Source organism: Dermacentor variabilis, chromosome 10 (assembly GCF_050947875.1).
Source record: "Dermacentor variabilis isolate Ectoservices chromosome 10, ASM5094787v1, whole genome shotgun sequence".
NCBI classification, from domain to species: Eukaryota; Metazoa; Arthropoda; class Arachnida; order Ixodida; family Ixodidae; genus Dermacentor; species Dermacentor variabilis.
In genome coordinates, this window is record NC_134577.1 from 117057803 (window position 1) to 117080653 (window position 22851).

The 22851-nt window shown below is 48.6% G+C and overlaps 1 protein-coding gene across 5 annotated transcripts in view; it reads left to right on the forward strand.

Annotated features, from left to right (window-relative positions):
• The window catches only part of LOC142560899 (DNA-binding protein RFX2-like), a 160652-nt gene that overhangs the window by 115199 nt on the left and 22602 nt on the right, over positions 1-22851 (forward strand). For all 5 annotated transcript variants that reach the window (XM_075673310.1, XM_075673314.1, XM_075673313.1 and 2 more), the window contains 2 exons: positions 1116-1265; positions 16852-17060. In XM_075673310.1, the coding sequence (XP_075529425.1) occupies positions 1116-1265; positions 16852-17060 (359 nt within the window). The remainder of the gene's footprint in view (positions 1-1115; positions 1266-16851; positions 17061-22851) is intronic.

Consider the following 22851-nt stretch of genomic DNA (forward strand, 5'->3'; position numbering starts at 1 on the left):
TAAATGTGGTCATTATACAGTCTATGCTCGTTACAACGGACTCGCATACAACAGACTTTTGGATATGCCATATTTCAGCCTTAGTTAGTGCTACCTATTTTATTAATGCAATGAAGTTCGCTTTTAACGGACCGCGCTGTAACAAAATGTTACGGGGTTAAAAACAGTCAGACGTATATTTACAGGATATTTACAATAATCGTAGTGGCTGACAAGATGGTAGACAGCGCACAAATTCCAGAGCGTTGCCTTCTTCCGACCAAGCTGACAACATCTTCATCAGCGTGTCACATGACCCCCGGCGGCGGAAGCACCGGCTCGGTGCTGGTTAGGAGTTGGGCGAGTAATACAACTTAAGACGCGCGACATGGACCACGTCGGAGCGATGCTGAGCCACGGTTGGCTCAAGAGGGGCGATTTCGTACGTGACGTCAGTTACTTTACGCAAGACCACGGTAAGGGCCAGAGTAGCGTGAAAGTAACTTTTGGCCACAGTGGATGAAATTAACGGCAATTTTTTTCAGAATCGTTCATATAAAACACACTTTTGCCATGTCAACACGAGCTGACAGGTGACCTGCGAGGGTCAGCTGATGATCGCGGCTCAATATCACACGTGTGAGGGAGGAAGGCGGGGTGGAAGCATGCCGTCTCCTTTTGCGTGCAAGGTACGGGGTGGGTAGGCAAGAGAGAGGGGGTTCTACTCCGGTGGCTGCTCCTTATGGTGTGGCCGCCGTTTCTTAAAAGCTCTGTGCGATGTGGACAAAGTGCACACGCATGCGGGCGCTGTATGTTGAAAGTGATCTGCGATGCAATTGAGCAGTTTTTAGATGCTGTTGGTGTTACTTGAGTAAATAATATGCGGTCTGCCGTTTGCTGAAAATTATCTAAATGCGGGATTGCTATCAAAAAAAAAGTTTTGTTGTCACAAGATATGAAATGCATCAACTCCTATTTGCATTCACCAAGGACTCAGAATATTCCATTGCAGTGAGAATTTCATTGCCTCAGGATTTCGTTTTCGCTTGTTTTGACTTATAGTTAGTATTACTTAGTGCCACTGTTTACTGTGACTGCTGGCCTTGCTCACACATGTGCTGACCTCTCCTCGACAGATCGGCGCTGTGAGCGCTTTTGCACAAACACTGCGGCGGTACACCTCGCTCAACCACCTGGCGCAAGCAGCACGGGCAGTGCTCCAGAATTCATCTCAGATCAACCAGATGCTCTCCGACCTCAACCGGGTCGACTTCCACAATGTCCAGGTATACCAGGGAACAGTGCAAGATAGTTGGAAAAAATGCCACGTAATTTGTCGGATTATTTCACTCAATATTGCACACTTGTAAGGTTCTTAAAAGCCGCTTAGACTGCTCTTGCATTGAAAAGTTTAGTTTTTAACCCTTTGAAGGTTTTCGCCGTACATGTACGGCGGCGGTTATCTGTCCCGCAAGGTCTTTGCCGTACGGGTACGGTTCCGACCCTCCGTTTGAAATTTCGCACCATAATGACGATGCGTGCTCACCGGGAGGTGCTTCCACCTCTTAGCACTTACAAGATGCGTTTGAAATTGGTGCTACCTTCTTGGGGAGATAAACAGAGCTGATTGCTAGCTTCAGCGCGTCGCTCAGACTGCGGCAACGCCCCTTTGGTGGTTTCGGTTTCGCCGCGTGTTCCCAACGGAGGCGCGCGAAACGTCATTTTTCTATTTGTCGGCACTCTCTTGCAAAGCGGTGGAAGTTGATTTCTATCTTGATTGGCGCTGCTCTTAGCTTGCTTATCAGCACCGTTCGCGAGGTGTTCTCGCTCTCAGTGGCAACGCGCTTTCGCGGTTTCGGTTCCGCCGTGTGATCGCAACGGAGGCACGCGAAACGTGGTTTTTCTCGTTGTCGCCACGCTCTCGCAGAGGTGGCGGAAGTTGATTTCTATCTTGATTGGCACTGCTCTTAGCTTGTTTATCACCACCGCTTACGAGGTATTCTCGCTTTCCGCGGCAACGCGCTTACGTGAGAGGGTGCCTGAGACCTCTGCCCAAGGCAGCCGCACGCAGAGATGTCATGTGTGCGCCAACACAACTCCTCGCTCCAAGAGAACAGACACGCATTTTAGGTGTGCAGACTGCGATAAGGCGCTGTGCGTAGACCCATGTTTCAAGGAGTACCACACTCGGGAATACTATTGAACATGTTGCAGCTCTGAGATGCCGACACCAAAATACTGTTCCTAATTATTTTTTACTATTTATTCCCGACTTTATACATTTTGTACATTCAAGATCCGCAATAAAGTAATTTGACCACCTGGGAAAGTTTTTTTCAAAATAATTCGACCCTCAAAGGGTTAAGAGTATTGATATCAGTCAATGCGTCAAATGACAGTAGCTCCGACGTGCTGTTAGAAGGCAAGAATTACCATATTTTTTCACTTGTAACCTGCACCCCCAATTACAACAACCGCAAGAAAGAAAGATATCCATGTGTATAACCCGCAGAAATAACTGCATTTAACAAAGCCCAACTCAACCCGAAAAAAAGAAAAGATATCCATGTGTATAACCCATGGAAATAACTGCATATAGCAAAGCCCAACTCATTCCAAGAACAGTCTCCATTCACGGATGCACAACACGCTCACATTGTATCTTTGGCCAGGGACTCAATGCGACGTACCTCCCCCCTCTCTTTGGCGCTGCTGATAAAGCTGGATTCACATGGTGGGCATGATTTTGAATGATTTAGTCACATGAAATGAATGGGATCACTTTTCAGCTAGCGTTCACATGACAAAGGATGACAGCGCAGATGGAGCAGCTCTCACATGGGCAACAGGGACAGAGCAAACGTAACGTGGGCTAAAATTCCAAGAGTGATTTGACTCTCTGCCGTATCGCAAAGCACTTTGCACTGACCGAGAGAGCTCCGCGGGAACAGATGGCATGCGAGTTTGCCGACACTGCGTGCACTATTCTCGGTAACTACTAAATGCAAAATAGCGACCCATAAAGAGTAGAGGAATGGGCAAGTTTGAAGAAGGGAAGAAGGAAGCTTCAACACGCAGGGGTGGGGAGAGGGGCCGTGCTTCTTTAGGAGATAATGGAACATTGAATGATGGGAGACCTTGCCTTGAGGTGTGGCTTTGCAGCAGTGTGCACCACGCTGTCATGGAGACACACCAAGTTGCCAACCAACAAATTAGACACCAATAATCCAGACATACTCAGTAATTTGTACAGCTTTGTAGCACCGCCAATGCCCCACAGACTTAACGTGTAAGGACGACCGATATTTTGGGCAGATGCCAGCTCTACATTCGATTATCCGGACTCCATCCATGGCTGTAGTGTACGCCGACTCTGATGCCATTATCTCCTCTGGCAACCTCGACGAGACATCAAGTATGGCCTCAAAGATGGGAGACGTCAAGCGTGGCCTCAGTGATTACTCGCTAGACAGTAATCCCCAAGGCCGACTCGACCACAGCGACCCAAAGTGAATGGATGTGCCATCGGCGCTCTCTGGACCCCGAAATCTGCCCGAAGAGAATGCACTTGCCGTCGGCGTGCACTCCAAACCGATCCGACGCGAGCTGTGCCCGTCGCCCCCTGCCCGGGCCTCCCGAGGCACAAGCTTTGCCCGTCGCCCGGGCCTCCCGAGGTGCCGTGTGCTGTGTGTGCCAGTCACCATGGAATACGCACGAATCCCCTCCGTTTCCACCGCTGCCGACCTCTAAACCTACATCCGAACCTTTTTGGGACCGTATTGATGTCGGAAAGTCCACTTCTGGCCAGCCGCTGCGCTGGGTCTTGCCTCGCTAGAGGCTAGGCTATCACTCGTAGCGCACCCACCCCCAACAGCCATGGAGGTGCAATCGCAGGGCGAAGACCTCGACCCGACAATGTTCAGACCCTGTGAGTGGACCACGATACTCCGCGCGTACAAGGGAGGCAAACCAAGCCCGGAAACGCTGGTTGTGCCTCCTCATGCAGCCCCTGTTCGAGATAAGCCTTCTGCACCCGCCGTCGGTGCTCCGGCCGACACTGCCCCTGCGACCTTCAAGCCGACATACCGTGCTCAACAACAACAGCTGCGTGTGACGCATGCAATCGCGTTGCGAAGTAAGCAACTTGCTTCACTCCCTCCCGGCACTATAAGGGTAGTCTTCCGACCAAGAGGAGACCTCGCTTTGAACAGAGCCATGGCGCAGACACTCATGAAAGCTCTGCGAGTCACCGCCGCAGACTGGGACCTAGGAAAGTTTCACCTCCGGATTTTCCCAACGAATAACACCTTCACGGTCGCTACACCTTACGAGTCAACAGCCCTTCACTTCGTCCAACTCAAGGAAGTGTTCCTTCAAGAAACCAGTTACCCCGTCGCCGCCTACATCGCACCGCCGCCCGCTGCGGCGCGCGGAGTCATCTCGCAAGCCTACTGGGTGGAAACATCGGAAGAGATGCTACAGGACCTCCAGACTCGCAACCCGGAAGCTGATATCATCGCAGCCTGCAGAATGGATAGGACCCTTTCCATATTGATCACATTTGCACATGGCCCAGTCCCTCACACCATACGCTACATGAGTGTAGTGTATAGATGCACGACGTACAAGGGAAGTCCAGACGCGTGCACAAACTGTCGTTGACCGGGCCACAGATACGAGTGCCCCCACCCCAAGAGTGGTCTCTGCCCGCGGTGCGGGGACAAGCATGAGCCGCAAGATGTTCCCTCCTGCATCCTGATCTTCGTTCTCTGTGGGGGGCAGCACCTCACGGGCACCGACTCGTGCAAGGCAAGAAATGCCACGACCAAACGACTTAGCCCACCACCCCAGAAGACAAAGTGCCCTACCAGAAGGACTTTCCCCCACTTAGCACGACCCTCCCGTCTACCTCTCCATGGGCTTCCAAGGCTGCCAAGACGAACATCATGACCTCCCAGGACTCAGACGTGAAGGCTCTGCGGGATGAGGTAAGGCAGTTCAAGGCAGCCCTCTCTACCTCCTCCCCTGCTCTACCCCCCATTCCACCATCCCCATCTTCTTCATCCGACCAAGCTCCTCAGAAAAAGAGGAGGCCTGATGAGAGCCCAGTCCAACCTGTAGACCTGGAAGCCAAATTTCAGCACCTCGCCCAAAACCTAGAAACCAAGTTCACAGAGCGCATTACTGCGCAGGTCACTGCACAGTGCCAGACTATGATTGAAGCTACCACTACCGGTTTAATGGATAGGGTCATATCTAGCATCGTGGCCAAGGTTGAGGAGCGTTTAGCTAACCTTATGCCTGGACTCTCAGCGGCCTCTCCTCCTACAGTCGCACCTTCTGCACTTCTCCTTCGCCCCGCCACCCTTCAACATAACTCCTCCGAGGCACCATAATTCCTTACAAATTATTCAATGGAATTGCAGGGGCTTTCAGCGAAAGCACGACCCTCTGCAGCAGATTATCGCCAATTCTTTGTCTCCACAAGACATTATCACAATCCAGGATGCCGATATTTGCAGGCAACTGCCAGGATAGCTGTTATCCCCTCTGACTCCACTGATCTTCCTCGGGTGGTTACATACATCTGTAACACCTTGCATTACGCGGAGCACGACGTTACCTCCCCTATTGCTCACACCTTCATCGAAATTTTACCCCACACCCCTGCATAATCTCCCCTGTTCATTCTTAACTGCTATTTTCTTCCACGACAGTTGATTCACCTACTCGCTCCACTCCTCAAATCTGTAACCCAAATGGCCGGATCAAACCCCCTACTGGTTGCTGACGACTTTAACTGTGCTCACGTGGACTGGGGCTATCGACGCACCAACCACAGAGGCACAGTTTTATACAATAATACGCTATTACTTCACCTGACCATCTTTAATGATTTTAGCCTACCTACGCGGGTTGATAACAGTGTTACTGCCGATACTAGCCCAGACCTCATGCTTGGTAGAAACTTGGCTCACCTACAGTGGGAAAGAACGCAAGCCACACTAGGCAGCGGCCACCACCTAATTCACATAGCAGTGAACTATCGCCGACCTCGGCGCAAATTTACCGCTAGGCACACTAATCGGGATCAGCTCCGTAAATTTAGGCCAGCGCAGCCAGCATAGGCCCCCTTCAACCTAGACACCTGGACTACTCAGTTACAGAAAGACATTCGCCAACATACCCAAATGCTCTATACAACCCCAGACACCTCCGTTATCGACAGTAAGCTCGACCACCTTCTTGAAGTTCAAGAGAACATAACGCGAAGGTGGAGAACTGAAAAGCACAACAGGAAACTAAAACTCAAGCTCACCCAGCTTCAATCCCAAATAGAACACCATAGTGCCACTCTTTGCAAAGCTAACTGGGCTCAGGTCTGTGACGGCCTCCGAGGCAATCTCTCCACAACCCGCGCTTGGCACCTGTTATGCCACAAGCTCGAACCCACGCAATCTAAAACTCAGACGCGTCTTAGCATTCGCCGCCTCACTCATAACCATCGGCAGGACACCGACGCCTTCCTCGTGCAGGTGAAATGCACCTATACCACCCCAGGTCCTCCTTGCAAACATCCCGAGTACACGGGCTCACCCCAACCACACCTTGATGCTCCTATTACAGAATCTGAATTTCGCACAGCACTATTGAAATTGCGCAATACCACACCAAGGGAAGATCAAATTACGAATGCTGCCATCCGAAATCTTGATGATGTCTCCGTATCTCACCTAGTTACCTACTTTAACGAGTGCTGGGAGGCAGGTACCCTCCCTGCGTCCTGGAAGCATGGAAAAACTATATTTATCCCAAAACACCACAAGCCCATCACCCTCATGAACATCCGCCCCATTTCTCTTGCATCTTGTCGCGACAAGAGCTTTGAGCACATAATCCTTGCCCGACTGACAACGTACATGGAAGAAAATCACCTTTTCCCCCACAGTATGGTGGGCTTTCGTGCGCATCTATCTGCGCAGGATGCCCTACTTTCAAATTACACATGATGTGCTTGATGATACCATCCTCCATCTTACTAAAGCCATCCTGGCAGTTAACCTCATTAAGGCATTTGACAGGATTCAACATGCTGCCATCTTATGGGAACTGCAGGAACTACAGGTAGGCCCTAAGACCTATAACTATGTTCGTGCCTTCCTCTCTGGCCGCACTGCCTCCTTGCACATTGATCAGCTCAGCACACCCTCTTATACACTCGGCGAATTTGGAATCCCGCAAGGCGCAGTCCTCTCCCCCCTTCTATTTAACATTGCTGTCATCCCCTTAGCCCAGAAGCTCAATCTCATCCCACACCTAAAACATACTATGTACGCTGATGATATTACTTACCACATGGACCACTCATGGCTCAGATAGGGAAATTAAGGAAACTCTACAATTAGTAGTCGACACGATCTCCGCTCACGTATTCTCTATTGGACTCGAGTGTTCCCCCTCTAAGTCCGCGCTCCTCCTAATTAGACCAAAATCTGCCGCTAACTCACCCATCCAAATCACTTTACAAGGATCCCCTATCCCCATCACTCCTACCCTGCGCATCCTTGGCCTCTACCTGCAGGATTCCGGACGCAATCACCATACCTTTAAAACACTCAAGGCCTCCACGCAATCAGTGTTGCAGCTTCTACGCTGCGCATCTTCCCTGCATAAGGGTTTAGACGAAGCAGGCAACATGAAAGTTGTACATGCTTTTACGCTTAGCCGCATTCTCTACGCCACTCCATATCTCAAGCTGAACTGCACGGAAACTGAGCGCGTGAACGCCGTGATCCACCTTGCAACTAAGGCAGCCCTCAACCTACCTCGCAGTACTAGCACAGCCAAACTCCTTGCACTAGACATGCATAACACACTTCCTGAACTAGTTGAGGCGCACCTTCAGACGCAGTACTTAAAGGGGTTGGGACACCAAATTTTGAGGCTATAAAAAGTATGTTGTAGGCTGCTTCCGTATGCGAGGACACTCACAACGATGTATTGGCAAACATTTCAAAATAACCATAATTCAGCTCCAAAAAGTCATCAAAAGCTCCTTCTCCTAGTCGAGACCCACCGCTAGCGCGGCAGTTATGTCGTCACAGAGGAGGAATGAAAATATTGACGTCATAGCACACTAGCACAAAAACGTGACGTATGATGAGTAGCGATGAAGTGCCGATTACGGAGCCTGCTGAGCCGAGCGACCGAGCATAGCCTCCACTATGACTGAGCTACAAGCATATAGAAATCCTTTCTTAATGCAAAGAAGGGGTAAGGCCTGCAGACACGGACACAGGAGCGAAGTGGACAACGCCGCACATTGGCCCTCGAACGGCAAACTGCATGCAGCGAGTTTCCGTGCCGGTAATGTGGACGGGCCTTTCGCGTTGAGTGTAACACTAGCCGGCCGACTCCAAAAGGGAGATATGCGGCGTTCGTGTTGTCCGCTTCTCTCCTCTTGTGTCCATGTCTGAACGCAATTGCCCCTTCTTTGCATTATGAATCCTAACCAACTAGCTCAGCTTCCTGTCATTCTAAAAATCCTTTCTCTATGCTACAGGCTTCTAGAACACTGTAACCGAGCTAACTCTGGCCCCTGGCTAACTGAGACATGCACAGCGCTGTCGCGGAGAGCAGTTGACGTAGCATGTGCCAGTCGCATAGTTCGGTAGCTCGGAGCGGTCTCTCGTTCTCTTGGCGTTTCTCAATGTGTAAAGGCCTGTCCGCGTTACCAGCACGGAAACTCGCCACATGCCGTTTGCCGGCCCCCGTGCGACGGCGGTTTTGCTCGCGAATGGCGAGATTTTCTTGCCGTAGAGAGGACGGGCCAGGGACCCATTTGTGCGGCAGCCGTACGGCGAAGCGGCCAATCAGCGACCGAGGAGTGGTCACTCTGGCACCGACGGCAGCCTCACCACTGCTGATCGTTCGGCGCCATAGATGTCGTCACTAGGCCTTTTCCGGTTCACTTCAAAGCTAAAGCTTACGGCACTTGGGAATGAATCACCGACTCTCATTACCCGCAATATTTTCTTACCGTTGTTGTCGCTCTTTGCAATAATTATAACAATCGCTACATGCACTTCGAATCGCCAGTTGCTTACCTCTGCTGGCAGAGCACGTGTATGCGCGAGCGGACGACGCAACATAATTTTACATCACTATTTTTGTGACCCACGTGACGAAGCCGTGTTGCGGTTCCTCTCCTATGACGTCATAGCATCACCCGGAGCGCAGAAACCGAAACCGAAATCGCTCAGTATAATAATGCTACTATTAAATTATTTATCGGGTATACATGAATCCCACGGTGTGTATCGTGCTTCCTGAAGATGTATGCAACGCTTGAATTGAAGAACGCATGAACGAAAATGTTCATGTCTCCACCCCTTTAAGACTTGCCGCGAGTGCCACTGGCCGCCATATCCTCGCCTCCCTTCGCATCAACATACCCGCTAATCAGTCAACCCTTATGGCCATTCCTCGACACATTCATACACCCCTTGTAGTGAAACCCCTTCCTCGAAACGTCCATCCCCAGTATCACATCTCTCGCCACGTAGTTCGCGCAAATGCCCTCCACAAGTATTACGGACAAGTCGAGAAAGCCATCTAGGTAGATGCTGCATGTACAACGCATGAAGCTGTAGCAGTTGCTTACAACCCAACCTTACCCGACCCCTAACTCACCATCTTCCCTCGGGCTCTACACCTGAGAAAGCAGAGGAGACCGCCATCGCCTCAGCCCTTGCCCTTTCGTATGCTGAATACATCTTTAGCGATTCAAAGACTGCTTTGTCCAACTTTGCCGGAGGCAGGATTCACAACCCTGCCTGGAACTTGTTGAACATTCCCACCCGGAATTGACCACGCAGGGTAGAGCTCGGGTGGGTGCCGGCTCACACTGGGAATCCCAGAAGTGAGGCTGCTGATAAATTGGCCCGAGGTTTAATTTGCCGAGCTCAGGACAGCCTCGATCCGGGTTTCTCGAGGGAGCGGGCACACAGCTTTGCGGAGCTCACGCAAGTACAGTGAAACCTCGTTAAACCGTAGTTGGCCGGAGCTCGGGAAAGGTACATACTAAACGGTAGTACTGTTTAACCGAATAGCATGAGATCGCCCACTTACCTGTCGAAAACGGAACTCAGAGAGAGTGCGATGAAAGGAGAAAAAACATGCAGTATTTATTCACTTCGCGCGACAAAAGCGTTATTTTCATTTGATGCCGCGGCGGCCTAGCACGCCGACGACAGCGGCTTCAAACTTACTGAAGCTGCGTGCCAGCCCCCTCTTTTCGGCAAACACTCGCATGGCAGATTCCTCGTTGGCGTTACGTATTCACCGTACACGTGCGCAGTAGTGCTGCAGAAGTCCCGGGGGCGCCTTTTTTATTACGGGTGCCGGAGTTTGGAATAATTTTCATTTGGAATATAGTTACGTTATCGCGCCCCTATTGTCGTCGCGACGATTGCATTCATAAGTCTTACGCAATGCGCAGCTTATGCCACTGTCGGGCCTGAATCGCCCGTGCTATCGCTTTCCGTGTCGTCCTCGTCACTGTCGCTAGTCGACACTTCGGCAACAACAGAGGCAACGATGGCAAAAAGTCGAACCTCGTAGCCGACATATCTTCGCGGTCGCAGCAGCACTGCCGAGCAACTTCTTCGCATTCCAAATGCCACACACTGTAGTCAACAGCAGATCCCTGTTGCGTGTCAGCGCCGACTTCTTCGTGTCACGTTCAATAGCACGGACAATGTCTAATTTTTCTTCTATGCTGAGCACCCGGCGTCTTTTTTATCCAAGCTTCGGAAAGACGCGAGTCCTCGCTTGCACGATGCCATAACGCTCTCTGGCACCGCGTCGAAATGATGTTGATGTTGATGTGGCTTCACGCGCAAACGCACAGGGCGCTTGGAGGCCGTTGTTCCGATCTCTGAGGCGTGTTGTTCTGCCGGGCCGCCCTATGGAGACGGCGCAGCGCCGTGTTTGCGCGACGAAAAGTTCAAACGCTACATTTTAACCGATGCATACGCAGTAAGCTGGTACGGTTTATGCGGATACGAAACACATCATGTTCGGCCACTGAGTCGGGGATTTGAGTTTACTACTTTTAAAACGAAACTACTGTTTAAGCGTGTACGGTTTAACGAGGTTTTACTGTACCCCGTTTGGACTGTCGGACTTACCCTCCTCCCCACCCCTCCCTGACCCACTCCCAACAGATCCTCTGGAGACGCCTCCAGACCCGCTCTCTCCTAACCCCTCAGCTGCTATCCCACTACTGTGGCATCTCCCCTACATGCTCCCTATGCGGAGACCCTCACGCTACACTCTCCCACATCCTTTTTGGCTGCCCTGCTGATCCTCCCCCACAGGGACAGCTTGCCATCTCAAGCTGGGAGGACTAAGAGGTCCTGCTCTCGTCTACGGACGCGACATGGCAGCTTACTGCGGTGGCTCGGGCTGCCGACATCACGAACAAAAGGAGCATGAACGTCTCGACGTAGTGCAGGACCGTGCGGTGGTCCAGGGACCCAGAGGAGTCCAAGCTCACTTGCTATGAATAAAGTTTTTCTGTCTGTCTGTCTATCCCCAAGGCCTTGCATTGGTTGTGGCACTGCACCTCAGAGATTCAACTGCAAATGCCAATCTTGGAGGCTTTGCCTGAATTGTGAGTTCGCATCAACATTGCGATCATCACATGCATTCCGGTACCACCGCGCATGACTCGCTCTTATTTGTTGAATCAGCCTTCTGGACAGCATTTCGCCATTCTGTGCATGTTTGTTTGTTTAGTATGTGTTCCAGACAGCGCCCTGCTGGCTCCAAGAAGTCTTTCTCGGGAAGTTATCGACAGTCCGCATCAAATGGCACCAACAGTGTCCTCACAGTCAGACTCTGAATGAGTCTTGAGTCGCAGTCCAAATGAGCCCGGCAACGCAACTGAAGAGCCTGAACTGCCGCCTACCACAACGAGCTGAAATGCAGGCATCATTGATAGCCTTCCAGGCTGCAGTGTGCCGATTTCTGCCGCTGTTACATTTGAAGACCTCGCAGATGTCGACAGCGTGGTGCTGTCGTGTGCCGAACTGAACAATGACGAAATAATTCAGCAGGTTCTCCCATCGTCAAGCTGTGACTTTAACACAGGCGATAATGATGTGCCGTGTGCTTCGGAGCCTTCACATGCGGACCTGACTCTAGCCTTAGCAGTCCTTGCATCGGTGTTCAGAGACAACACAAAACTGGCAGAAATATGGGTGGACTTGGTTGCTAGTTAGTTGAAGTGCGTGCCGCAACAAATCGACCACTTCTCCATGCACAGGGGCCTTTGAACATTAATAAAATAAACTTTTTTTTATAAATTCGTTTTTCCGGACATTGCATAGTTCAGACTTATTTACATTCCCCGCGTAGCCCGAATTACTTGTCGTCGACTGTATAACTTGTGCCCCAACCTTGTGTTAAGGGGGGGAAGAGTGATTTAGAAACTTTCTTTCTTTTTTGAGTAAATTTATTTAATATTGTCACCCAGACAGAGTTTTTCATGCCAATTTCAAGAATCTAATTACTTTTTAAGTTGGCTGAGTGGTTCCAGATATAACTAAAATTAATCACCTATTGTTTGTCTCAACAATTGTAAGAAGATTATCAGCCAGAATGTTTATAAAGACATATGGCTGGATACTACAAAGTGTAAGCAACACAACTGTAGTACTAGCTTTTTTGTATTGCAGGAATTGCCAATTTTACAGCAATTTGAAGTTGTGCCCCACGTCGAGCGACACTCGCTCGTGCGCCGATAACATCGGACTATAGACGTACCTTATCGATGTCATCAGGAAGCAGCACGGTGGAGTGTCGTTTCTCAGTGTTGTACGCCGACTTCCTCTTCTCTTTTTTTTAATTTGAACTTTGTAGCGAACTTCGGAGTCGAGGTCAGCATCGCTGTCAGTGTGGGAAATCCCATTGGTACGCACGGCATGTGCGGAGCGGCCGCAAAGGGATGCAGACGACGCTAGCCTAGCCAATGGTGTGGCTAGCTGAGGGTCACGTGCCTTTGTCAACCAATTACAGCACGCATTGGACCTTCTTTTTGAGGTGGAATTTCTTCACTGCCAATGTGCGGACGGAGCCGGTGGTGGCGGCAAAATGAAGACGAGAAACTGCTCTTTCAATCTATATATGGTTCGGCTCGACCGAATGACTGTGGGTGCTGTCACACGCCATGAAAAAGACTTTTTTATAGAAACTTTGGCTCATATTTGGCCAACACTGGCGGCAAAAATTTATATTGTGGCTAAAATATTGATTTAGAATGCACTCCATTTGGCGAATTTTTAGAATAATAGTTGGAAATTCCAAAAATACCGTTTTCAATATATTGATTTCTATCACGATTTTTTGGTCTCTAAAACCCATGACCCCCCTTAAAGTTTTTTTAATTTTTGCTATGGCTTATGCACAAAAATACAGTAATGTTTTTCAAATGTAATCAGTATGAGGCTGTTTAAATTGTCCGTCTCAGTAGCGAAGTAGGCAGCACGTCAATCTCATAATTAAAGGATGTTTAAAAGATTAAAGGACACAAGCAAGGCCACAATGTATGTGCAAGACATTATAAAGTAAACATGTTTTCACTGAACCTTATTTTAGGTTTTATCATTGTCGTAAACATTTGGATCATAGTTATGAGTAATTCATGTATGTTTGACGTGCTGCACTCATCAAGAAAAAGCTAAGCAAACAACAAACCTATACCTGTGCACAAAAGCACACGAAAAGTTATCTTAGTGAACATTGTGACATCGAATATCGCGGTTAGTGAAGCATCTTGGAAAGCAAGACTGAAAGAAAATGCGGCATGATTAGTGCACCTGCGAAGGATTTGCAGCACACAAGGCATATACAGTTGAGCCTTCATAATCTGGACACATGTAGAACAAATTACGACATATAACAAAGGAAATATACAATTTAGTCAGCTATGCTTTATTTCGCAGAGTATTCTGCTGCTTTAACAAAACCGAAAATGCTAAACCCATAACAGTATCGCCTACAACAAAGCGAATATTTGTGTTCAGGTAATCAGAATGTCAAATACTCTGCAAGAGCAACATGAGGCGTCACATTCTGCCCATGCTTGTGCATTTAGGCCAGTGGCCTCGGTTGCTGGGTCACAGTCGGCGAGCCAACATGCCCACTCCCCGCAATTGTACTGACCGCGTGGTTGTGTATCAACGACATTGCAAAACCGGTTAGTAGTTTGGCAATGTTGGCACATCAAGCCACTGACATGCCATCAAAATTGACAGAAACTTGTCTCACCTCTCAGAGGCATCACACTTTTGTTTCTGTCAAATGAGTCCAGTCTTGATATTTGCTTTTTCTTCAATATTGAATATTGGAAATAATGAAGATGTTCTTGTGTCGTACTTGATTTTGTTATATGCAGTATGCGGTACTGTATACAGTACATATGCACTTATGTACGGTGCAGGTTTCGACTATAAATTCAAGCTCTTCGTCAATAAAATTTACGGTAGAACCCCTTTGATACGTTTTACAGGGGATCGCAGGGAAGAAATGTAACAGCCAAGTACTGAACAGTGAGGAATCTTGCAAATCACCACAGCAATGTCAGAAAGACCTCTTATTGGATGCCTTAGTGCTTGTACTGTGACTGGAGATGGTGCATGCGTGCATGTATAATTAAGGCACACATATTACGATGTTCCACGACAGCAAGCCCCTTTCAGCTTTCAAAATGCTTCACCGCATAACACAGCTCTATAGCGGCGAAGGTGACTAAAAAAAAAAAAGACGGCAATTGTGCGACGCATATATAAGACCCTTACCACAGCCCTGTGCTCGGTGGATTTGGCTCAGTGTGTGTGCCTCCAGGTAGGTCCTTACCTATGCAAACTTTTTAGGGTGCTTCACTTCGGGTGGTCTGTGCATGTTTTCTCTCAATAATGCTGTTGCAGTACCTGGCTTGTGTGACTGTGTCGCTTGTTGCAGCGTATTGGTCTCTCGTTCCTACGCGATGTCGCTTGTTGCAACGTGCATGAGCGAATTTCCCTCTGCACCATAAGATGCAGGAACATTACAAAATGGCGATGTATCAAGTGGGAACGTGATACAGTAGAACCTCGTTCATACGTTTTGGGAAAAAAAATACAAGAAAAAAACGTACTAACCGGAAAAACGTACGATCCGAAGGAACTTAAAAAAATTGGCAGACTCAACTATTGTTGAGATCTACATAATTCGAAACATCACACAGATTGTTGGGCCATTAGATGCCAACACATGTCGAGCTGGTGGTGCTTTGGCGGCCCGTGACGCGTTTTGATGATTTGTGATGTTTTAAGAGGGCGACTGGAAACTGAAACGAAATGAAGCTCATGGGCGACGCCGAATGCCACCTGCTGAAGAGAACAGCAGCACGTCGCGACTGTGTGTTTGTGTGTGTGTGGACGTTTTATTAGAAGGACTGTAGTGCTTCTATTTGCCTCTAAGAAGATCAGTGTGCTTGACGATTTTCATGGCCGCAATGCGGTGAAAAGGGCAGCGTCTGCTTAGTTGTAAGTGATGCGGAGCAGGTAATCGGAAACGACATCGCATGTGCCGCCGGAAAAATCGTTGCCACATACGATGCATGTTAGCTAAAGTCATTTCTGCAGTTTCCCATAAAATGTTTGCTACAAATTCGTATTGCCTCTGTTGGCGACAACGGACTTCCATCGGCGCTGCAGAAATATACAAAATATATCGCCGCATAGCACAAATACAACATGCGCACACAAATTTAACTAGTAAGTCCCCTACAATATAGAATAGAGGCAGCATCATAAATAGCTTGGCAATTTTTTAACAGTGGTCAAGAGACAAGTTGAAAGCATTAGTAATCATTTCTGCTTCAGCAATGTTTGTGCGATCAAGACAAGGGCGTGTAACTCGATAAATTGGTGCAGTGGTGATGCAGGAATGAACTCTGGTGATGTTCAATGCATCGTGCACATATTCAATTTCACGGTACGCATGGACTCCAGCCACTGCTAGCGCATGCAACAGAAGTGATTTTCATTCGTGGGCAGGACAAGTGCTGGTCTAACAACTGAAAGTTTTTATTTGAATAAAATTATTATATACCCAGTAATCATGAAATTCATGTGAATTATATGTAAAAATGGCCGTACACTCAAGAGTGGTCAGTGAACAAGATCGCTTCGTTTGCCAGTTGCTTACTTACTTTGTTCGGTGCACCGCAGTAATCCATGTCTGTCGTCTGCTTTTTTCGTACCATTTTCTTGTGAATCGGCAGAATTTCACTGGTGGCATCAACCCTTTCATGTTTACATTGCCGTTGTGGTATTTAACAACACAATAGTAATTTCCAGTCATCCAAAGAGACGTTTCGTGCGCTGCGCGAGCTAAGCGCTAGCTCAACCTTGAAGGGAACCGGCGGAAACGTACACCCGTGAGAGGTGAAATCATTCCGCCAGGGGGGAAACGAGCGCTGGTGTCTAAGATGAAACTTGGCGTGCAGACGCCTATAGAAAACTTCACTTTAATAAAGGAATTATGCGCTTGACAGTGCATGTTGCAGTGAGTATATTTAGGTACCATCTCACTGTGCAGAGCAGAGAGCCAATAACCAGCGCATTTGTAGAGGTAGTACAGACAAGGCTTTGATATGTTTGTGCTGTCTTGCGTGAGAGCTATTTGGCAAGATGGCAGTAGTCCCAGTGCACTAAGTCTAGAAAGGCTTGCTGTGAAGGCTTTACTTCAAGAAGAGCTAATTGGTTGCAGTGTTGAAGATGAGCCCTTCAGGGTTTACACGTTGTTGTGCTGGCCCTCCAGGAGCAGGCATCGTGGGTGTGCCAGTGCGAGGACAGCCTGGTGCGCCAGCTCGAGCAGGACTTCAAGCTGACGCTGCAGCAGCAGACCTCGCTCGAGCAGTGGGCCGCCTGGCTCGACAGTGTCGTTGGACAGGTGCTCGAGCCGTTCCGCGGCCGGCCCGAGTTTCCCCGGGCGGCCCGCCAGTTCCTGCTCAAGTGGTCCTTCTACAGGTGCGTGTCCACTGTGTTTCATGGTGAGAGACATCCAGTGTGTGAAGCGGTTTACCTTATTTCACTTTATTTCCATTATTTCTGCCAGAAAAAGTCTCACTATAAATACTCGAAGCATCGTTGGACCCTTGCAGCCAGTGTTGTGTTTGTGGAACAAAGTGCACACCTTTCTTTTGTGAGACCATCTAAGGTGGTGGGACGAAGCTGGCAAGCCTGCATACGTCTTCACACGCCATGCACTCTACAAGTGCAGTGCTTTTCTTGCTCGACATCCTAAGCGGTCACACGATCTTGAGCAACTTCTACAGGGAAGCTGTTAAGTGGAGTTCTGCAATGGTTTTCATGGAGCGGCGTGTGGCGGCGTGGTCAATGTCGCATGCAAATGCAATGCATTATGTGTCAGAGTGCCAAATTTGCACTGAAGCATAATGTTCAATGATTACAAAATAAAAGTTACCATGTGTATATCCCATCCGGATAGACAAGGACCTATTTGTGCATTTCTCTTAATGAGTACAGTAACACTTTGTTATACAATCCTGTTGCATAAGATTTTCCGGCACCAACGTTCACGACCAAGAATACAAAAAATGACCCAATACAGTTAGGTTTCTTTTTTGTCAGCTTATAAGGCCCCAGAAAACACAATCTTTGGGCACCAACGTTCGGTACATCACAGAACTGCGATCATATGATACCGTATTTACACGATTGTAAGTCGACTCGAATGTAAGTCGACCCCTCCATATCACGTGACAGAAAAAAAAAAAAAAGGAGCATACCCGAGTTCGCATTCGATAACTAAAATTTATTGGTAGCTGACATGGTCACTGGACTACTCGTCTTCACTAGTGCTGTCATCGTTGCTGCGGTCCCACAGCGCGTCGTCGTCCAGCTAAATTTTACATTTCGCAAACGACCGCGCACGACATCTTGTGGAACAGGAGCCCACACAGAATGCACCCAACCACACGCAGCTGTCAGGAATGCTCTTTGGACAAGTCCGGTTGGCGTAATTTCGCGGTCTTCTGCCGCCAGCCACTCGCACTCATGGCGGAGCAGGGCCTTAAAAGGCGAAGGTCCGGGCTTGTTTCATGGCCATGTCGCACTTCACTGGCAGGGACCGATCACGCATTTCAGCGACGTACGCCGCAAGCTTAGCCTACAGCTCCAGAAAGCATCCAGACTTCAGCACGTGGGAAATTTCTCACTTGCCGAAATTGCGGCCCGCTGCGCAGTGATTTGTTTCTTCGGTGCAAAGGATGGCAGCCCTCTTGAACACTGCTGTGAACGAGTGCCGAACGATTAGTGGGCCTGGAGCACTCATGACGACTGGGGAAGCATAGAAGTAGCACGTAGCCGGCAGTCAAGTGGAACGCGTCAAACCAATGCCAATGCCTTTCAACAGGGAAAGAGAAATCCGCGAGCGGTGTCTGCTCTTCCATGAACTAACGATACTCCCCACAAGCGCCGCCATTCTGAGGGTGCCGCCGCAAATGGGAACAGCTGCACTTCCATCAACTATCGACACCACCCCCGCCATAAGTGTTTAGTGCACTGTAAAACTCCCAAAAATGTTGAAAAACCCCTCCGAAAAGCGAACAAACGCGCGGGATAGCGAAAAGATACAGGTAGGGCCGTAGAGCAAACACAATATTGTAACTACGTTGTAGCTCCCGTTGGTCTCACTTTTCTGGCGGGGCCATGTTTTGGTTTCGATTGTAAGTTGACCCCCCAACTTCAGACTTTCAAATTTAAAAAGAAGTGGCCGACTTGCAATCGTGTAAATACAGTAACCAACTGAGAAAACGTGCCCAACGACCGCTGTTCGTAAACTTACTTCCGGTTGGCGCTTTCCCGTTCCCAACGTTACTAGACTAGGTTCAGTTTTCAAACTCCCGTGACTGCGTGGATACACCACCGATCCTCGCATCTCGTGGCGCTGCTGTCGCACTTTGCTCGATCAGCACGGCGCCGACGGGGCGACGAAGCACTGTCAATATAAAATTGTAACTACGTTGTAGCTCCCGTTGGTCTTGCTTTTTTGGCGGGGCCATGTTTTGGTTTCGATTGTAAGTCGACCCTCCAACTGCAGACTTTCAAATTTAGAAAAAGTGGTCGACTTACAATCGTGTAAATACGGTACGTTTTCTGGCCGCTAGACCCCATGTAAACAAGAAAATGTGTGAGGCATGCGCAATCAAATACAGTATATAGGTGCCCGCTGCCGCAGCTTCCCCGTAATACTCGCCCGCCCATCTCGTGTGAAAACGCTGGCATGCACTCGGTTTCTCATTTTAATACTGACAAATCTCCGCCCAAGCCGTCACACGCCACGTTCACAGCTATCACCGCCAAACCAATTGCGATAAGCACTTTCACCTATCTCTTTTACAGTGCGTGGCGCATAGTGCCATTGGTAGTGTACTGTGTGCTTTTCATCATCATCATCAGCCTGGTTACGCCCACTGCAGGGCAAAGGCCTCTCCCATACCTCTCCAACTACCCCGGTCATGTACAGTCGAACCCGACTATATCGAACCCATTTACATCGAATTATTCTATATATCGAACAATTTCAGGACATGATATAGTTACAATGAGTTTATATCGCAAAAATTACGCTTACATCGAACAAAATAGCAGCGACACCCGATATATCGAACGTCAAGCGGCGGAAAGTGCCCCCGGAAGTTGGCTTTCCCTAGCGGTGGCGGAGAAAACCCGGCTGCGCGGCTCCATCCAACCGCTCTCCCTACCGTGACCGCGCCCGACCGCGCTGCCTCAGACGAGCCGTCGGCACCCCCCCTGCAAAAAATGATCCTGGCCCGCCCACAGCGCTTGCTCAGACAGCCAATCAGATGCTCTTGTGCCCTCATCGTGCAAGATCGCGAAAGTGCGAGTTGTCTCGCTGTTTTTGTGTGCGCCTTGTAGGCCTTCTCCCACAGTGTTGCCGTGATGAAGCGGCAGAATTTGCCTTTCGTCGTGAAGCTCGCAATCATAAATCGTGTCGAACGCGGTGAGAAGTCGGATGTCCCCGCAGAGCACAAGATTCTGAGGAGCACTCTCGGCACGATCTTGAAGAATAAGGGGGAGATTAGGGCTCAAGCGTCTAAACTCGCGACCCGGTGCCCGTGGCGCCCGACCCGTATGCACGGCCGCGTACGAGTGGTTAATCTGAAATTGCTTCAGCCGTGCCGACTTCCGCGTGCCCGGTGATGACTGTAAATTTTGATGAATGCGACGAAGCCGTTGCCAGTGTTGCCGAAGTTTGGAGCGAACTGTCAGAATTTCCGGAAGCTGTTGATGAGTCAACGGTGGATGAGTTTGTGAGCGCAAATGATGTGTCGCGACCACGGGAAAGCCCGAAAACGAAGACTACATTGCCAACATCGTACCGAGCACAAGTGAAAGTGGGCACAATGAGGAAAGCAACGACGGTCCCACATCCTCCGAAATGATTAGTGTGCTCGCAATAGAACGGTGCTTCTGCGCGAATGCGGAAAGTTGCGGCCTCAGCTGCTCAGACTCCTTAATGTGGAAAAGTGCGTGCGTCGCAGGCAGCGAAATTGCCAAAGCAGAAGAAAGTGCAGGACTATTTCGTGCGAAACTAAGCTAGTTTAATCAATAAAGTGATTTTATAAATGGTATGTGCTTTTATGACATCGAATTATTTAGCAGGCTTATATCGAATTATGCTCTATATCGAACTGATAGGCGTTTTTTTGCGAGTTCGATATAGCCGGGTTCGACTGTACTAATTGTGGCCATGTTGTCCCTGCAAACTTCTTCATCTCATCTGCCCACCTAACTTTCTGCCGCCCTCTGCTACGCTTCCCTTCCTTTGGAATTCATTCCGTAACTCTTAATGACCATCGGTTATCTTCCCTCCTCATTACGTGTCCTGTCCATGCCCATTTGTTTTTCTTGATTTCAACTAAGATATCATTAACTCGCATTTGTTCCCTTACCCAATCTTCTCTTATCCCTTAACGTTACACCTATCATTCTTCTTTCCATAGCTCGTTGCGTCGTCCTCCATTTAAGTAGAACCCTTTTCGTAAGCCTCCAGGTTTCTGCCCCGTAGGTAAGTACTGGTAAGACACACCTATTATACACTTTACTCTTTAGGGATAATGGCAACCTGCTGTTCATAATCTCAGAATGCTTGCCAAACGCATCCCAGCCCATTCTTATTCTTCTGATTATTTCCGTCTCATGATCCCGATCCGCGGTCACTACCTGCCCTAAGGAGATGTATTCCCTTACGACTTCCAGTGTCTCGCTACCTATCGTAAACTGCTGTTCTCTTCCAAGACTGTTAAACATTACTTTAGTTTTCTGCACATTGATTTTTAGACCAACCCTTCTGCTTTGCCTCTCCAAGTCAGTGAGCATGCATTGCAGCTGGTCCCCTGAGTTACTAAGCAAGGCAATATCATCAGCAAATCGCAAGTTACTAAGGTATTCTCCATTAACTCTTCTCCCCAATTTTTGCCAATCCAGGTCTCTGAATACCTCCTGTAAACACGCTGTGAATAGCATTGGAGAGATTGTATCTCCCTGCCTGACGCCTTTCTTTTTTGGGATTTTGTTGCATTCTTTATGGAGGACTACGGTGGCTGTCGAGCCGCTTTAGATATCTTTCAGTATTTTTACATACCGCTCGTCTACACCCTGATTCCGCAATGCCTCCATGACTGCTGAGGTTTCGACTGAATCAAACGCTTTCTCGTAATCAATGAAAGCTATATATAAAGGTTGGTTATATATTCCGCACATTTTTCTATCACCTGGTTGATAGTGTGAATATGGTCTATTGTTGAGTAGCCTTTACGGAATCCTGCCTGGTCCTTTGGTTGACGGAAGCCTAAGGTGTTCCTGATTCTATTTGCAATTACCTTAGTAAATACTTTGTAGGCAACGGACAGTAACCTGATCGGTCTATAATTTTCAAGTCTTTGGCGTCCCCTTTCTTATGGATTAGAATTATGTTAGCGTTTTTCCAAGATTCCGGTAGCCTCGAAGTCATGAGGCATTGCGTATACAGGGTGGCCAGTTTCTCTTGAACAATCTGACCACTATCTTTCAAAAAATCTGCTGTTACCTGATCCTCCCCAGCTGCCTTCCCCCTTTGCATAGCTCCTAAGGCTTTCTTTACTTCTTCTGGCGTTACCTGTGGGATTTCGAATTCCTCTAGGCTATTCTCTCTTCCACTATCGTCGTGGGTGCCACTGGTACTGTATAAATCTCTATAGAACTCCTCAGCCACTTGAACTATCTCATCCATATTAGTAACGATATTGCCGGCTTTGTCTCTTAACGCACACATCTGATTCTTGCCTATTCCTAGTTTCTTCTTCGCTGTTTTTAGGCTTCCTCCGTTCCTGAGAGCCTGTTCAATTCTATCCATATTATACTTCCTGATGTCCGCTGTCTTACGCTTGTTGATTAACTTAGAAAGTTCTAGCTGTAGGGTTAGAGGCTTTCATACATTGGCGTTTCTTGATCAGATCTTTCGTCTCCTGCGATAGCTTACTGGTTTCCTGTCTAACGGCGTTACCACCGACTTCTATTGCGCACTCCTTAATGATGCCCATGAGATTGTCTTTCATTGCTTCAACACTAAGGTCCTCTTCCTGAGTTAAAGCCGTATACCTGTTCTGTAGCTTGATCTGGAATTCCTCTATTTTCCCTCTTACCGCTAACTCATTGATCGGCTTCTTATGTACCAGTTTTTTTCGTTCCCTCCTCAGGTCTAGGCTAATTCGAGTTCTTACCATCCTATGGT